The sequence below is a fragment of the Salarias fasciatus genome, chromosome 5 (assembly GCF_902148845.1).
Source record: "Salarias fasciatus chromosome 5, fSalaFa1.1, whole genome shotgun sequence".
In the NCBI taxonomy this organism is placed as follows: Eukaryota; Metazoa; Chordata; class Actinopteri; order Blenniiformes; family Blenniidae; genus Salarias; species Salarias fasciatus.
This window is the reverse complement of record NC_043749.1, coordinates 35,613,768-35,630,738: the sequence shown is the minus strand read 5'-3', so window position 1 is coordinate 35,630,738 and position 16,971 is coordinate 35,613,768. Positions and strand designations below refer to the sequence as shown.

General features: G+C 49.7%; 1 protein-coding gene across 3 annotated transcripts in view; it reads left to right on the top strand.

Annotated features, from left to right (window-relative positions):
• The window catches only part of fhit (fragile histidine triad diadenosine triphosphatase), a 284,494-nt gene that overhangs the window by 193,648 nt on the left and 73,875 nt on the right, over positions 1–16,971 (top strand). For all 3 annotated transcript variants that reach the window (XR_003931493.1, XM_030091933.1, XM_030091934.1), the window contains exon 4: positions 12,003–12,148. Coding sequence is in view for 2 of the 3 variants with exons in the window: in XM_030091933.1 (XP_029947793.1) it covers positions 12,003–12,148 (146 nt within the window). In the remaining variant the exon portion in view is untranslated. The remainder of the gene's footprint in view (positions 1–12,002; positions 12,149–16,971) is intronic.

Sequence of the window (16,971 nt, the reverse complement as noted above, 5' to 3'; positions counted from 1 at the left end):
CTATTTTCTCCACAAGCTGCAGCGAGGACGTGGAGGAACACGCTAAACACAGATACCTTAACAAGTAGAACACACACACTACAGTCCAGAACCGTCAGAGTTCCGCCTGTCCAGCCCAGCACTCCACAGCTGTGTTTTCATTATAATGCAGGGAGCCCTGTGTTTGACTGCTCCGGCCATCTGTGGGTCGTAACCTGAGCTGTTCTGAGGTATCGAGGACAAACACCGACCGTCTCCTTCAGTGAGACTGTGGAGCGTCTCTCCAGCCGCCTCAACAAATCTCACATCAAAGACAAAGAAGCACAAAGCTGCTCCTTCATGAGAAAATATCCTCACACAGGTTAGAGGCTTTCTTTTTTTGTCTGTGCACAGAACAAAGTCACATCATCACACTTTGTTCTCCGTTTCAGCACCAACTGCTTCCTCCATAAACAAATCCAGACGCCGTTCAAAGACTGTTTGTGTGACCCAGAACGACCGTCCTCGACAGACCTGCAGCAGAACCAGACTCTCATCTCAGCCTTTTATTTTAATAACAACGCTGCACTGAAGTCGCTCTGAAAATAGAAAGCAGCCAAGTTTACTTCTCATCAGGAATATCAGTCCGCTTTACTATATTTTAGAAAGATGGAAAATGAATACATGAAATAAGTGAAGACATGTTGAGTGTGAGTGGAGGCTGATTCAGAGGCCAGGATGGTCCAGACTGAGGGGATCCAGGGACCAAGAGACCCAGTGATCCAGTGATCCAGTGCTCCTCATTTCCTGACGGCTCCGAGGCCGGAGCGCCAGCAGAGATGTGTGTGTGAGGAGCCTTGCTGGGATGTTCTGCTGCTTCCTGACAGGAATGACTGCTTTGACAAGGGTCCGTCTCGGAGGTCCTGGGTGCTCTGACTCCTCCAGCCCTGCCCTGGGGGTTCTGCTGTGTCTACCATCCAGGCTCAACAGAGGGAGCGGTGTGATGTCCTTATCTGAAAGCTCAGCACCCTTCTTGGAAGCATTTACCGCAAATATTGATTCAGCCCCCCCCCCCCCCCCCCCGACGCTCCACTGCTTTGTTTAATCATATCAGATTCAGAGGACTGTTGAACATTGATGGAATTGATTGGTTGAGACAAAGCTGCCAGTTTCCATCCCAGGCCTTTTCTCTCTTAAACCCACTGCTGGTATGTCGGAGTCCTTGACTTTAAATTGATTGAACCTAATCAATGTGGTTTTGAGGAGGATCTGGGAGGAAAATGGAGAATGCTTTGATTGGCTGGGAGCTGGACTGCAGTGGGTTTGGTGAGTGACTTCTTCATTATGACCACTCATTACTGAGGAGGATTGTCGAGCTGGATTTTTGCCATGAAAAAGCTATTTGTGAATTTGGCTGTCAGACGCCGGCCGTCTTTGGGTTTTGCCTCAGTGCGTTTCACTCCAGTTCTGACAGCAGGCCCAAGTGAGTAACGGGTTTTCCAACACGCTCACGCTATGGAAGGCGAGTTCGGCAGAAACCTGAGTGAAAAACTGTTCTTCACGTTAGAAGAGAATGGACAAGATATTCACAACCAACCCGTGGATGCTGAAATAGCATTAGGAAGATCCGTGTGAAATGACTCTGTGTAGCGCACCGTCCGTACGTCGTGCTGAAGACAGCCGCCAAGGGTTCCAGCAGAACACCCTGAAGGAACGAATGTATCAGCTGACTTTAGTGCACGATCCACGAGAATGAGGGGTGTGAGCTCCAGCCTGGACAGTTTGTACCAGAAAGTCTCGTAAATGGAGAGCAATGCTGTGGACACTGACCACGTTGGGTCCAGGTAACCTGAGACGTCTGGCGGGTATACGTATTGATCATGGCATGAAATGTTTTGGCTGAAAGGAACTAAATATAAACTGGAAATGTGAATGATCCCTGTAAACAGGTAAGCTTTCATTCCAGTGAAAATGAAACTCTGCTGGATTCCCTGCTCTGGCTGACTATAAGTCTCTGTCAGTGAATGGAAGTGGAGGCCTGGTCTGGAGGGATTAAAACAAGCGGAGCAGCTTCCTCTGCTCCATGCTAATCTGCAGCCTATAGAGGAGTGTATCATTGAGGCCCTTACAGTGGCTTTGGGTTTGCACAAAGCCCCGGTGTGATCCTGTTGAGATGGAATTTAGAGGACAGAGCTGTGTTTGTTATCCTCGCGGGTTTTGTCTTCGTCTCGGGGCTGCTTCCCTCCAGCCGTCGTGGGCGCTGTGCTGAGATGTCACAGTGTATCTCCCCGGCTGCCGATTGGCTCAGGGTGGCTTAAGACCGTCTAATCCTGGCTGACAGTTAAGTAATTATTGTAGAGGCAGACTTCGCCCAAGACACTGGCTATCGAATGAGGGCTGTGGAAGCTATTGACAGGAGATGGGGAGTTCTATTTTTAACAGGATGGAGCGGCCTGGGCAGCGTGAGAAATCACACACTTTGGGCCTCGCCCAAATCCGCCAGTTTGAAGTTCCACCATTTATTTAGGACCGACTGCGGTCCTGTCTAGAGAGGTCGGGTTTATTTACTGGTTGCAAGGACACTGTTTCTTTTTCTCACCAGAATACTGTGGGTGTGAATCATCAGTGGCGCTGCTGGAAAGTTCACGGTTTCTGAACCAGTTTCTGCCAGACACTGAAACGCTGGCTGGACATCCTCCCTCTGCAGGACATGACAAGACCAAGCAGCATGCTATCCCTGCAGAAAGGATAACTTCTTTAACGTTTTATTATCAAAGTTTCATTACAGGATACTTAAGTTTTTCAGTCTTTGAAGTTCATAAACGAAAAGATCTGCTGGATTCTAAAAAGCAATAAATGGACCAGCACCCAATATTTAACATTTTTCATGATATGCAAAACTTTTAATTTGGAATAATTATTGCATTTCAAACACGGAGGAATTGTACGTTGCACTTATTTTTTCTTTTACATTTTGCTGTTTTTATGTTAAATTCATCAGTCTGTCCCTTCCCAGTCAGTCTCTCCATGGAGCTCCAGACGTTTCAGATTCCCCATTCCGAGTCTTCCAGCTGGATCTCTGGCTGCAGTTTGATGCGGTTCCAGTGCGGTCCAGTCAGGTGCTGGGAAGAGAACGGCGTTCAGACGATGAACTGGTTTATTATTAATGATAACTGTGGAAAACACCTCATCTCACCATGTTTATCATGAACAGCAATGCCACATTCAAGACAAAACGCAGGCCTGTCCTGTGTGAATGTCACAACCCGTCATGGCGGTGGTTTACAGGAAGAGAGGGAGGCTGACTCAGTATGTTGGCGTCCGTTTCGTTCTGTTGTGTGTTGAAACACAACATGCTGCGGAATCTTGAAAGTGATGTTAAGCTGACTGTGTCACAGCTCCAGATGTTTTGTCAGGTATTTACACGCTGGCTGCTCGGCATCATGGGACGCCCCCCCCCCTGCTCCGTCCTGTCAGTCTGATTAATACCAGATATCTTATGCACCATTTAATGTGATTGAGTCCAGAAAGGCCGGTAACAGTCCCACGTTGTGTTCTGGGAGCGGCGGTGGCGGACCTGAGCGCTGCTCCCACGTCTCACTTTAGCACGTTCCCTATATTCATCAAAAATTACAGGTCCTCATGTCACTTTATGAGGCCAATATGGAGTCGCTTGTGCATAATTTCAAGCTCGGCGTCTCCCCCTAATACGATTATTTATTCTCCGCTTTTGTCTGCGTTCTCGGCCCGGGCTGATATTCCAATCATAAATCAGCGGCTCGGCGGAGCCCTCTGAATAATTTGCCCTCTAACTGAGGCGCGGTGTATTTATAACGGGGACGCTGGCTCGCCCTTGTGTTCAGGCGGGGGGTGTCTCCCCGTGCTGTAGATTACGGCGGCGGCCGCCGGCTGGCCCCTCCCCCAGGCCGCGGCGTGGGTGCAGCAGTGTCAGTTAAACCTGAGCGATGGCGTCGATGCAATGCGATTTGGAGCTCATTTTGCCTCCTGAAGCGGGGCTGCGCTGCCTGAGGCTGCCTCCTCTCTAATGCCTGTCTTGAAGAAAAAGCAGCATCCTTTCGTCTTTGTTCCTCGGGTGGATGGCGGTCGGGACGTTTCCTGAAATGAGGCTTCTTCAAATGAAAGTGTCATGTCTTGTCAACAGGAGCTCTGGCTGCTGTCATGCCCTTCATATTCTCATTGAAGGTTTTCTTTTTGGGGGCTAATCACCGCCGTTCTCTTCTGAAGACTATTCAGCTTCAGGCAAAGAAATCTTATCTGGGCAGACAATAGCACTCTGGTGTGGAGAAACAAAGTCTTCCTGTGACGGCACAATGCCTGTCAGATTTCTATGGCGCATATTGAAGCTGAATTCTCGTTCCGTCTCCCTCCCCGCGGTCCTCTCCCACCCCTGTTGTTTTTGTGATGCCAGGAATGATGTATGTTTTAGGCTGCGACTCTTGGAAAGTGTCGGCGTTCTGGAGCTGGAGGCAGACTCCCGATGAGAGCGAGGCTTTGTTCTGGTGAAAGGAACATGATGGGAAGCACTTATTCTTCTCCCATTCTCTCCTGGCTGCCTGTCAGCGGAGCGTGCCTCGGCCCCGGCTTCCTCTCATCGCCTGCCTCTGCTTCCTGCTTCCTTGAGTGACAGTGGAAAGTGCGATTGTCTTTGGTCTGTTCTTCCTTTTGCCCGGATCAGCTGATGTGCTGGGGCTCAGTGGGATCCAGCCTGAAGCCGCCCTGTGACCGCTGTAGACGTAGCTCTGGTGCTGTCTTTGATCGTGGGTTAAAATCTCTGTTTATAAGGTCTTTACTGGAGGCCATCGCAGTTGTGTTCCCACGGGGAATCACCAACAACCACGAGCAAACATTAGCCTGAAAGCAGGAAATGAGGCGCCGGTCACAGCAACACCAGCTCTGCACTAAAACTGCAGTCTGCAGATCCACGCTGTTAAAATGACCGAATGAAATTCTTTTGTTACGATGATACTCGGCTTCTTCTTCCACACTTTGAAGGAACAACTCAACAACCGAAGTCTTTGTTTTCTTCATTTTCACTTCATCAAATACTTATTCTGTGAAGAAATTTTTTAAAACTGAAATATTGAAGCAGAATCAATGAAATGTTAAATGATAACTTTTTTTTTTATTTTGTTTTGATCAATGCAAATTAAACATGATCTGTTTGAATTTAGCGCATCATTAAACCTCATTGTTGGACTTGGGACTCAACTCGGGACTTGCAAAACAATGAGTCGGTCCCAAGGATGGGAGTATAGGCGTGTGGAGGGAGGTGGAGGTGGGGGTGGAGGCGGAGGGGGAGTGGAGCGAGCAGCATCCAGCACTCCGGCAGCCTGTTCGGGCCTCGCTCAGGTCACCTTGTGGCTCCTGATTGTCCCCGGTCCTTGTAATGGTCCATCATTAGTGTTGGTCTGCTGGCAGAACACCTGTCTGCTGGTGGATTAGCTCCGTTTTCGGGACTCGTACTTTCAATCAGCTCCTTTTCCAGTTGGGTTATTTGACCTCGTTATAACGGACACGCTGTTGGGCCTCCAGTGTTTGGAATACTTTATTCTGCTCATAGAAACACTTCTGCGGCGCAGTGTCTCGGTAGAGGCTACCGAAAACGATATACTGGAAGAAGAAACATCCGGATTATGTGAAGAAAAACTGACCTTTATAAAGATGCTACTGGCAGTGTAATGTAATCTGTGTGGATCTCATCCGTGAAGGAACCAGGAATGATGCTTTCAGAACCCAGAGAACATCCAGACGTACCGCGGCGGACTTTCCTCCGGCGCTCTCTTTCCCAGTGTGTGTGGATGGATGTCCGTGTCAGGAGCCGCATGCCGTTTTGCGGGGCATGATGGGGTGATGGGGGGCCGTTTCAGGCCAGCTGTAATCAGGCAGAAAGAGCCAATTGTTGCAGCAGCTGTGATGGATCTCTTTGTTTTGGCCGTCCAGGATTTGGAGCTGCCAAGAGAAAGGGCATTTTGATTCATTGGAGGGTCTGCTGCCTTCATCACAGCCTGTTATAGTGGGGGTGGGGGTGAGGGGTGGGGGGGGGAGACAGGAGCGAGAGAGAGCGAGGGAGAGAGGGGGAGAGAGAGAGACGAGGAGGTTTGAAACCTGAACAGAAGATGTCACTGCGAAATAGAAATGTTTTCACACCGATCCTGACAGAAGTCAACACGTGAAGTGAAGCGTCCTCCAGCGAGAGCTCCGGACCCGCTCCAGCAGCATGATGGGAATTCATCTCCACCCGAGGGGAGGTGTAGCCTCAGGTTGGGGTTTTGGTCCAAGTCCCGGACATTTCCCAGCAACAAGCTGCTGTGCTGTCTGACCACAACAATCACTGCAAATCATGAAATCCTGCAAAGTTTATTTATTTTGTTCTCAGTCAAAATATCTCATCACACTTGATTGGAGAGAAATTCAACTCACCTGTAATCTCCCAAGACAATTTTCTCTGGTTTTCTTGGCAGATTTTTTTCACTGATTTCAAAGTGCTTTCACCTTGAAAAAAAGTGAATTAAATCTGACAACACAACAAATGAAAATTGCCTGGTTAGATCTTCAAATAAGTCCCTCCATCCTTGAAACAAGTCCATCTATCTGGCTGAAATATTGTTTGGTGGATTTCTCTTAAATCAAGTGGAATGACACATTTTCACAGAAAACAACACAAACTTGGTACCTCCATACCTCTACCTCCATACCTCCATACCTCTTTACCTCCATACCTCCATACCTCCATACCTCCATACCTCCATACCTCCATACCTCTATACCTCCATACCTCCATACCTCTATACCTCCATACCTCTATACCTCTATACCTCCATACCTCCATACCTCCATACCCCCATACCTCTCTACTTCTATACCTCTATACCTCTATACTCCATACTTCCATACCTCGTATATCTCCATACCACCTGGAATTGCTGTTTAGGCTAATCTGCACAGTGTCCAGATGTTTGATAGAGTTTTTCTCTGAATTGGTCATTGGCATGTGAAGAGTTTCTCAGTACCATCTAGGAACTTCTCAGACACCTTGACATATGTACAGAATCACCTCTTAACGTGAAGCCGGAGCTCAGGAACGAGCTGTTTCTCCTGAACTCATTCTGTGTGACATCTTCACTGTTTGAGATGAGGAAACTGCAGTCAGCAGAGTAACGATCAGTGAGCTCTGGTGTCATTGTGCCCTGATACTGCAGGACAGTGACTGATGATGTTACTGCTACAGGTGACAGAGATGGCCACGCTGATTTCAATGAAATTAGAACTGCTGTTTCCTGTTGTTTTGAGGCAGCAGCATGATGGTAATGGGCTTGACTACACCTCATTTAAAGACCAGCACACACATGGGCTCACAAATACATGAAGGCGTATTTGTTCCTTTAACTGTGTCGATCTAAAACTAGCAACGCAGCCTGTGCTGCTCTTTGGCCCCGATGTGGGGAAGGGGCTAATGCACAGCCCTCATTTCACAGCATTAGCGGCAGGGCGAAGTGCTAATGCAGCGCAGCACTCCCACCTGGAACAATTTCATCTGCTGTGTGGATTTTCTGAAGCCGATTTCACCAGGTCATTTTCTGGTGCGAACAGACCTCAGAGGTGTAGAGGTGTTCCCTGTTCAAATTAATATGTAGTGTGAAACAGATGGGGCGTGGGGGGGGGGGGCAAGAGGAGGAGGAGGGGGAGGGGGAGGAGGGTCACTTTTCAGGTAATGGTGAAGCCTGTGTAGTATTGGAAAAATATCAAAAGAGCAGTGCGACATGAGGGTGTGTGTGTGTGTGTGTGTGTTCAGGTGGGAGGGAGAGTGCAGGAGTGGACAGGGACAGATGTTTTCTCTCAAAGAAATGATTGCATTTGCAATGTAAAACCAATCTGCAGCGCCTTGTTCTTATTACATGCACCACGACCCCGACAACCAATCAGACGGAAGCAGTCAAATAACTGTTGTGACAGATAATAATGGGATATGAGCAGATGGTTTTCACACAATATGGAAATGCTGCGAGTCTTCAAACTCATCGCTCAGAGCAGTGAGAGCGGCGCCGACACCGGGAGGAGGAGGCCGGGGTCTGGATCCTGAGACACAGCTCACACTCAGCCGCTGTGGATCAGCTGATGGGCGCCGCTCAGCTCAGGCTCCATCCTCACGCCGCTGAGAGCTGACCCTGAGTGAAACAGGACATGTTTAATGAGGGACACGTCAACATGCAGGATGGAGAGAGGACCGTGGGTCCGTCAGAAGGTTAGAGGTGGTGATGAACAGCTTCAGGAAAAGACTGACTGCACTTTTTCTGGCAGATATCGCTATTTTGAGTCACGATGTTGCTTCAAATCAGGCTCCAGTCAATTTTCACCGTTAAACAGAGAAACATGGATGAACATTGTTTAATGTGGCCCAGGTTCTGGGGGTTTGTTGGGACTCTGGCAGCAGGGGTCTGGGTTCTGGGTTCTGGGGGTTTGTTGGGACTCTGGCAGCAGGGTCCAGGTTCTGAGGCTGTCTGGTTCCTGTAAACTCAGCGTCCCAGTGGTCTGACCTCCTGGGACCCCCCTCCTGGGAGCAGGAACACGTTTCTGGGTCTTTTAGACGGAAGACTGTATTCTGGCAGTTTGCCAGCTGGTGGCAGACTTTCTGAACAAATTCAGCTCTGAGGCGATAATTCCATCAAGATGTTGAGATTTAGCTTTCAATGACATGGAGTCAAGCTGAACTTTGATCTTTCATTTTTGGGGACAAAATCAATCAGTTCTGTGGTGCCTGGGCCAAACTGAATTACATTCTGGAACATCCACTGAATACGTTTAGACCAGGGTACACAACCCAGCAAACAGAGACGTCCCCATCTGAAGCACAAACACAAAGACCGGGAATAAACGGGTCGGAACAAAACAAATGAAATGAGGAGCCTGAAACAGGCCCCCTGTGGAGAGGACCTGAAGGCCCGTTTTGAAGAAGACAGGGATCCGGGAAGCCTGATCCCTCACAAAGGCTCTTCAGATGGCCAAAGCTGGACCGCCTTTCCATTTCAGAGCCAGACGGGCCCCAGCTGAGGATCTGAGCACCAGACAGGTCAGCAGGCCGCTCATGTAGATGGGCCCCGACCCACTCCTGCTTAAAATGGAAAGAGAGCGAGTGGAGGGGAGCGTGGTGTCTGAGAGCAGCTGAGCAGCAGCCTGCTGGAGCCTCGTGTCTCATGTGAGAAGAAGAAAGGCCGAGCGGCCCCTCTGAAACGGCCCTCCCTGTTCTCCAGGAGAACAAGATCCGTTTGGAACGATGCTGACCACAGCCTGGGTCCTGAGAGGAGGGGAAGCTTTGTACTGGTTCTGGCTTTAGAGGCGGCACCAATGAAATGAAAGGAGACTGTTAAAAACAGGACAGAGGCTGCAGGAACCCCCCCAGACTCCCCAACACCCGTCTGGTGGACGTCCTACACCAGCATCCTCACAGCTGTTCAGGACACGGGTGTTTGTATCTGCTGTTCAGGCCTGGACGGCCGGTTTCTGTTTTGGTCGGTTTTGGAGGGTGCCGTGGAGGCGGCTGCCGTCTGTTTCCTCTCTGCGCTCGGTCCAAGCAGGCCGTACAGCAGCTCATCACTCGTTGAGGTTGATCCATTTGTTGAGAAACATTATTCATCCGGCGGCAAAAAGAAAACAAGAAAACAACCATCTGTGTCTCGCTGCTCTCCGGCTCCCGTCTGCCTCATCGGTCATGTGGCCGGCTCCATCAGCACCCAGAGATCCTATCGGAGGGGGGGAGTGTGGGGGTAAAAGGATCATTTGTTTCTCTGTTTGTGACTCTTGAGATGAATGGTTCCCACACGAGGCCGCTGTGCCGTGAAATGTTAAGATGTAATCATCTTTTCACTGGAGGGGGTGAGCTCCGCCTCCTGCAGCCCGATGCTTCCTCCCCACTCTGAACTCGCCTCTCAGCCCGGGACCGCTGGAACACCCCCAGTGTCTCCTCGGGTTTAGAGCGGCTGCTTCATCAGAGGGTATTGTAGAGTCTGCTGTCTCCTGCAGAGCGCTGTTCTGTACAGCGCCTGAATACACCAGGAGCAGCCTTCGTCAGCCGCCTTTCCCCAAACTCACAGAAACTAACCAAAAAACATCCTGTTGTGTGAAATTGCAAATAAAATATTTAAAATAAATACATTTCCTTCAGTACTTCCCATTCTGGTGGAATTGGTTACTTTAACATTATCTTCCTTCTGACCATGGGCTGACCATGCACCATGCAGAAATCACCAAGAATCAAAGTTACCTTTGTAATGGGAGTTACTGCTGCCTCGGGGGACGTTGTAAAGAAGCATCCCCACACTGTGAGAGGGAATCTGGATATTTTTTTAAAACTCAAAATGGCTGTCTTTATGACTGAATGTAAAGTTGTGCAATAAAGCTAATTCTCATTACATAGTGAAGTGTTGTCAACTAAATCCACTAAAACCTCACTTCCTCTTCAGAGTGAAGATGTCTGAACAGACCTGACTGTTTGGCTGCTGACATCTTCTCATGTGAAGCTCTGACCTGAAGCAGGTGGCTGTTTATCTGCCTCGTGTGATTGTTGTTGCCGGCGAGGAGACTGGAGGGTGAGCCGACGGTTTACCAGGAGGTTTGACTGGATCAGCAGCTTCTGTCTCAGTCGCTCTGCTCTCAGCTCTCTCTTCGGTTGAAATCACAAAGCTGTTTAGTAATGTGAAGTCATTTCTTATCTGACTCCTGTGATTTGTACATATCTGCCATTCATTCATTCATTTTTTTAAATCATCATTTTGACATTTCATTTCATTTCCTTGCATTGCTCTCAGGTATTTGGTGTTTTTCTTGCTGCTGATACAGAATATTTCCCTGTAGGCAGGAGATGTGAAGCAGTGAACTGTGACCCCAGTGACCCTGTGCTCAGGGTCACTGGGGTCACAGGCTTCAGTCTGGGAGCGTAGGCGACACACCGTCAGGTTAGAACTGCAGTTTCTCCAGCTGCATGTGGAAAACCAGGTGAAGAGATGAAGCTGAAGCTCCCGGTGAGACCAGGCAGGTCCCCTGTCTCTGAGACGTGGTGGACACCGTGGTGGACACCGTGGTGGACGCTGTCCAGGAAAGACCTGAGCAGCTGAAGTCAAATGTGTGTTTCTGATTAAAAAGCAATACGGCAGGTTTTGTTTTCTGTCTTGAGCATCAAGTCACCTTCGTCTGTCATCAGACAGCAGCAGGACGTCCAGTCAGTACATGTGAAGAGCTGGAAACAGCATGTTGGACAAATGGTCCAGATACTCTGGATGATCCACGCCAGGGGGGGTCCAACTTTGACCCGGGAGGGTCTCTGGTCCTGGAGGGCCTGGGTCCTGCATGTTGTAGGTCTCTCCTGGCTCCTGACTCTAGTGACGACTCCTTACTGGGCTTTAGGTTCAGGTGTGTTGAACCAGGAGACTTTTACTACCTGCAGGACCCTGGAGCCTGGGGTCTCAGACCCCCGACCCGGCCTGCAGGACCCTGGAGCCTGGGGTCTCAGACCCCCGACCCGGCCTGCAGGACCCTGGAGCCTGGGGTCTCAGACCCTCGACCCGGCCTGCAGGACCCTGGAGCCTGGGGTCTCAGACCCCCGAGCCGGCCTGCAGGACCCTGGAGCCTGGGGCTCAGACCCCCGACCCGGCCTGCAGGACCCTGGAGCCTGGGGTCTCAGACCCTCGACCCGGCCTGCAGGACCCTGGAGCCTGGGGTCTCAGACCCCCGACCCGGCCTGCAGGACCCTGGAGCCTGGGGTGTCAGACCCCCGACCCGGCCTGCAGGACCCTGGAGCCTGGGGTCTCAGACCCTCGACCCGGCCTGCAGGACCCTGGAGCCTGGGGTCTCAGACCCCCGAGCCGGCCTGCAGGACCCTGGAGCCTGGGGTCTCAGACCCCCGAGCCGGCCTGCAGGACCCTGGAGCCTGGGGTGTCAGACCCCTGACCTGCAGGACCGGGTTTGGCCCCCCTGTCCTCAGCGTCTCTGGCGTCACTCTGCTGTGTGGTTCCTTGACCGAGCTGGTCCAGACGTGCTGGTGTGCCCCCTGAGGCCGGTGGAACGCTTCCGGGACCTGCAGGCGGATGAAGTGGCCGATTTGTTCCACACCACCCAGAGAGTCGCCGCCCTGGTGGAGAAGCACTTCAGCGCCACTTCGCTCACTATTGCCATCCAGGTAAGCATCCACAGCCACAGCCTGGTCCAGGTCCAGGTCCAGGTCCAGGTCCAGGTCCCGGCCGGAGCAGGGATCCAGCTCTAGCTGTGGACGGGATGCAGGAGGAGGGAAACACTGCTGGTGTTTTCCTCAGGACTTTGAAAATGTTTCTGAACTGTTTGGATTCCTTCAAAACTCTAAACCTGACAAGCTCACCACACTCTAAACTTTCAAACACTTTGCACAACAATTCTGAAGTGATGTTGTCAAAACGTTTAAGTTTAAAACATAGTTTTGTAGAGCTGTAGAGCCTGTCAGAGTTTACAGTGTAGTTCAGCTGACAGACAGTGAAGGTAACTCAGCCTTGTAGATAAACTGAACTGTAAATGAAGTAATTTCAGATTTATTTTTTCAGTTGACAGGGATTAAATGATTATGTTTGCTCAACTGTAGAATTCTATAGGAACTGATATTTACTCAGTTCATCAAAATATCACAACTGAACTGGAATGAATTTGATTAAACTTGAAAGTATTTATTTTGAATAGTTTTAAAGTTACTTCAATTATTTCCTTAAATTAAATCAACTTTAAGAATCAAGGCAGCCTGGACACGGTTTTTGTTTTTACAGTGCAGAGCAGAAGCTGGCCCAGCAGCACTGCCATCAGAAGAAAGAATGTTAAACGTTTAACCGACCCCTGAAATAGCTGTTATGTAAATTTAACCCCTCAGTTTAACATCAAAACAACTCGAATCAGGTTAAACCTCTGCAGGAATGGCTTTTCTGGAGGCCTTCACTTTAAAGCCTGAACCCGACTGGCTGGTCTGATAACGGGACATCTGGAGCCGCAAGCTTCATCCTGCAGCAGAAACAGCAAACCGTTGGATCAGTCGTCAGCGAGCTGCAGTAAGGCGTCTGGAGACGCTGCTGAAGCGTCTGATGAAACGGACCAGACCTCAGTGACGAGTCAACAAGCTGTGCATGATGGGAGCTTCAGGTTCCTCCCAGAGAAAGAGTTAAAGCAGACCAGCAGGACCGAGCACGGCGCTAAACACACCGAAAACAACTGATGTGGCCAGAGGAGTGGTTTATATTCAGAAATTGGTTTCATTGAAAATATATTTATCTTTCTAACTCAATCAAGGAAAAGAACAGTTTGAAAGTTTGGGATGTGCTGTGGAGTGATGGGAGCGGAATGCAGAGCTGAAGGCTCATCTCGGGCTGGGCGGCCTGCTCTGCATAACCGCTGATATATATGCTAATATCAAAATAGCACCTCCGCCGCGCCGCCTCCCCGCCACAGAAGATTGTTTCACAGGTTAGCAGGAGTGTGTGTGTGTGTGTGTGTGTGTGTGTGTGTGTGTGGGGGGGGGGGGGGGGGGGGGGGGGGGGGGGGGGGGGTAATCTCTACCTGGATATGATTTTCCTCCACTGTGAAGGTGATGAGAAGTGATGATGGGAGATTAGTTGTGACAGCCTCGGGGTTACAGCCGCCACATTACAGGAGCCGCCGCCGCAGGAGGGGGACAACTGTTCTCCACGGCGCCGGCTAATGAGAGCAGAGCACACACACACACACACACACACACACACACACACCAGAGTCACCTCCGTCGTTACAACGCAGCTCATTATTGTTTTAATGTCTCATGATCTCCATGAGGAGGGCAGGCGGCGCCCTCTGCTCGTGGAATCCCCACCAATGGCATCACGCCGGGTCTGACCGTCTGAGAGGACAGCACTGGTCCTGCTCCACAGACGCCAGTCTCAACAACACCAGACGGGTAGACAGAGGATGAGCTGGTCACTGAGTGTGGCGCTGGCTGCAGAGATCTGGAGTCTTCCAGTTGCTGGGTAAAGCTCGCTGTGAGCTAAAGGAGAGGACTGAAGTGTCCAGATGTTGGTGTTTATCCCACAGCTGGACTCTGGAGGGTTTCTGAGGTCGGGGTCTTCGCCGGGCTCCCGGACCCAGGTCCTCCTGAGGGTGCCGTCCGGTCCAGTTCCCCCACATGAAACTCAATGAGCAGTCTCTATGAGGCTCAGTGTGTTCTGGATTTAAACATCGACGGCATCAGACCGGCGAGAGACACCGATCAGCCACCGAGGTCCACAGAGCCGCACCACCATAGAACCAGGACTCCTCCAACAGAAGCAGGGCGTCAGAAACACACACCTCCAGGACAGGAGTTCATCAGGTCAGCCTGCAGAGACGGCCTCGTCCATGGCCGTCCTCGCCCAGCCTCTGCAGGGCCACATGGTTTTACTGCGGTGTGTCAGGTTACCTCCGGCCTCCTGCAGCTTCCCTGTTCATATTGTTAATGCAGCTTCATTGGAATAAAGTTGTTTACACGTTGCAGCTCCGCTTTTCCTCCTGGCATCATTCTGCCCTCGCTCAGACCTGAACAGCAGAGCAGCGCAGGTTTCACCTCCCAGCTTTCATTCAGCTTCCTGCCGGAGTCAATCACACACACCAGTGGCTGTGTAGCTGGTGTGTGTGTGTGTGTGTGTGTGGTGTGTGTGTGTGTGTGTGTGTGTGTGTGTGTGTGTGTGTGTGTGTGTGTGTGTGTGTGTGTGTGTGTGTGTGTGTGTGTGTGTGTGTGTGTGTGTGTGTCTGCGTCCATACAGACGTTCAGATAATCCCGTGCTGGCTCCATTGTCGTGAACGGCTGACGGAGCTCGGAGTGCGTGGAGTGGTCCAAACGTGAGAAAGGAAGCGTCGGGGCGAAGACTTTCACGCTTTTCTTTCCAGATTAAAAAGTTTTTCACAACAGCTCAAAACAAGCTTCAAGTCCAAGATGAGATTTTTTTTTCATTTTCCAGTTACTGGATCAGTGTATGAAAGGCTGCAAGAATAAAACTGTTAACAACTTAACTTTGGTTCACCTAGAACTCCATTTGTTTAATGCCTTCTTTCTGTTTTTGGTTTGTTAATCTGAAAACTCTTTCGCACGTTCTGCATGCCGGAGGTCACAGCTGTTTCCTCTTTATCTTGAACAAATCAGGAGTTACATTTATATTCATTTACAAATGAGAACTGCAGTTTGAACATCCAGCCCAGCTGAAAGCATGTTTAAAGAGGTTCTGCGTTCCTCAAAGCCTCCAGGTTCCCTTCAGTCGTTCCCTCTGAAGGCCAGCAGCCTCTTATTGTGAAAAGACACAAAGGAAAACCGGATTCAGCCAAAACGCTGACAGGCGGTCATCCTCACACCGGCCCCGGAAACAAGACAGCCATACCTCAGTGCACCGCTAGAAATAGACCAAATATCATCAAATACTTAAAAAACCTTCTACAGTCTTCTTCTGATTCGTGGCTTCAGCTCTGTGATCAATGAACAACATTTCAGTTCCATCAACCAAACAGCAACTTCAGCTCGATGCTTCAGCTCGTCGCTTCAGCTCTGCTTCACTTCTGCTTCAGCTCGTCGCTTCAGCTCTGTTTCAGCTCTTCTTCAGTTCTGCTTCAATTCTGCTTCAGTTTGTTGCTTCAGCTCTGATTCAGCTCTGCTTCAGTTCTGCGTCAGTCCTGCTTCAGCGCGTTGCTTCAGCTCTGCTTCAGCTCTGCTTCAGCTCGTTGCTTCAGTTCTGCTTCAGCTCGTTGCTTCAGCTCGTTGCTTCAGCTATGCTTCAGTTCTGCTTCAGCTCGTTGCTTCAGCTCATTGCTTCCGTTCTGTTTCAGCTCGTTGCTTCAGTTCTGCTGCAGTTCTGCTTCAGCTCGTTGCTTCAGCTCTGCTGCAGTTCTGCTTCAGCTCGTTGCTCCAGCTCGTTGCTTCAGCTCATTGCTTCAGCTCTGCTTCAGCTCGTTGCTTCAGCTCTGCTTCAGCTCGTTGCTTCAGCTCATTGCTTCAGTTCTGCTTCAGCTCGTTGCTTCAGCTCATTGCTTCAGTTCTGCTTCAGCTCGTTGCTTCAGCTCTGCTGCAGTTCTGCTTCAGCTCGTTGCTCCAGCTCGTTGCTTCAGCTATGCTTCAGTTCTGCTTCAGCTCGTTGCTTCAGCTCATTGCTTCAGTTCTGCTTCAGCTCGTTGCTTCAGCTATGCTGCAGTTCTGCTTCAGCTCGTTGCTTCAGCTCATTGCTTCAGCTCTGCTTCAGCTCTGCTTCTGCTCGTTGCTTCAGCTCGTTGCTTCATCTCTGCTTCAGCTCATTGCTTCAGCTCTGCTTCAGCTCGTTGCTTCAGTTCTGCTTCAGCTCGTTGCTTCAGCTCTGCTTCAGCTCGTTGCTTCAGCTCATTGCTTCAGTTCTGCTTCAGCTCATTGCTTCAGCTCTATTTCAGTTCTGCTTCAGCTCGTTGCTCCAGCTCGTTGCTTCAGCTATGCTTCAGCTCTGCTTCAGCTCGTTGCTCCAGCTCGTTGCTTCAGCTATGCTTCAGCTATGCTTCAGCTCGTTGCTTCAGTTCTGCTTCAGCTCGTTGCTTCAGTTCTGCTTCAGCGATAATGAGTGGACTGCTAATGATCCACCACAAAAAGCAGTGAACTCCCTCTTTACACTTTGGCATAACACTGGATCACTGTTTAATACAGTTTTATGCAAATATCTCTGGAACATCTTTTCATCTTGGACTTCATTTATTAATGGCGTTTTTATTCATATTACTTTTTACCGATTATTACATTTCATTTTGAAGCTTGTGGAATTTTGTAGCCAGTTGTTTTCTTTGGGGGAAATAACATTTTAAAAGTCACTGTTAAAAACCATTAAAGCTGGAGGAAATTAAAATAAAAAATAAAAAACAAAAACCCATAATATCTTTAAAAAAATCAATACAAACCCAGATTGTCTAAAAAAAAGCAAAACAAAAAATAAAGCCATAATGTCTAAAGGAAAAAAATAGGGATGAAAATTGTGTGCA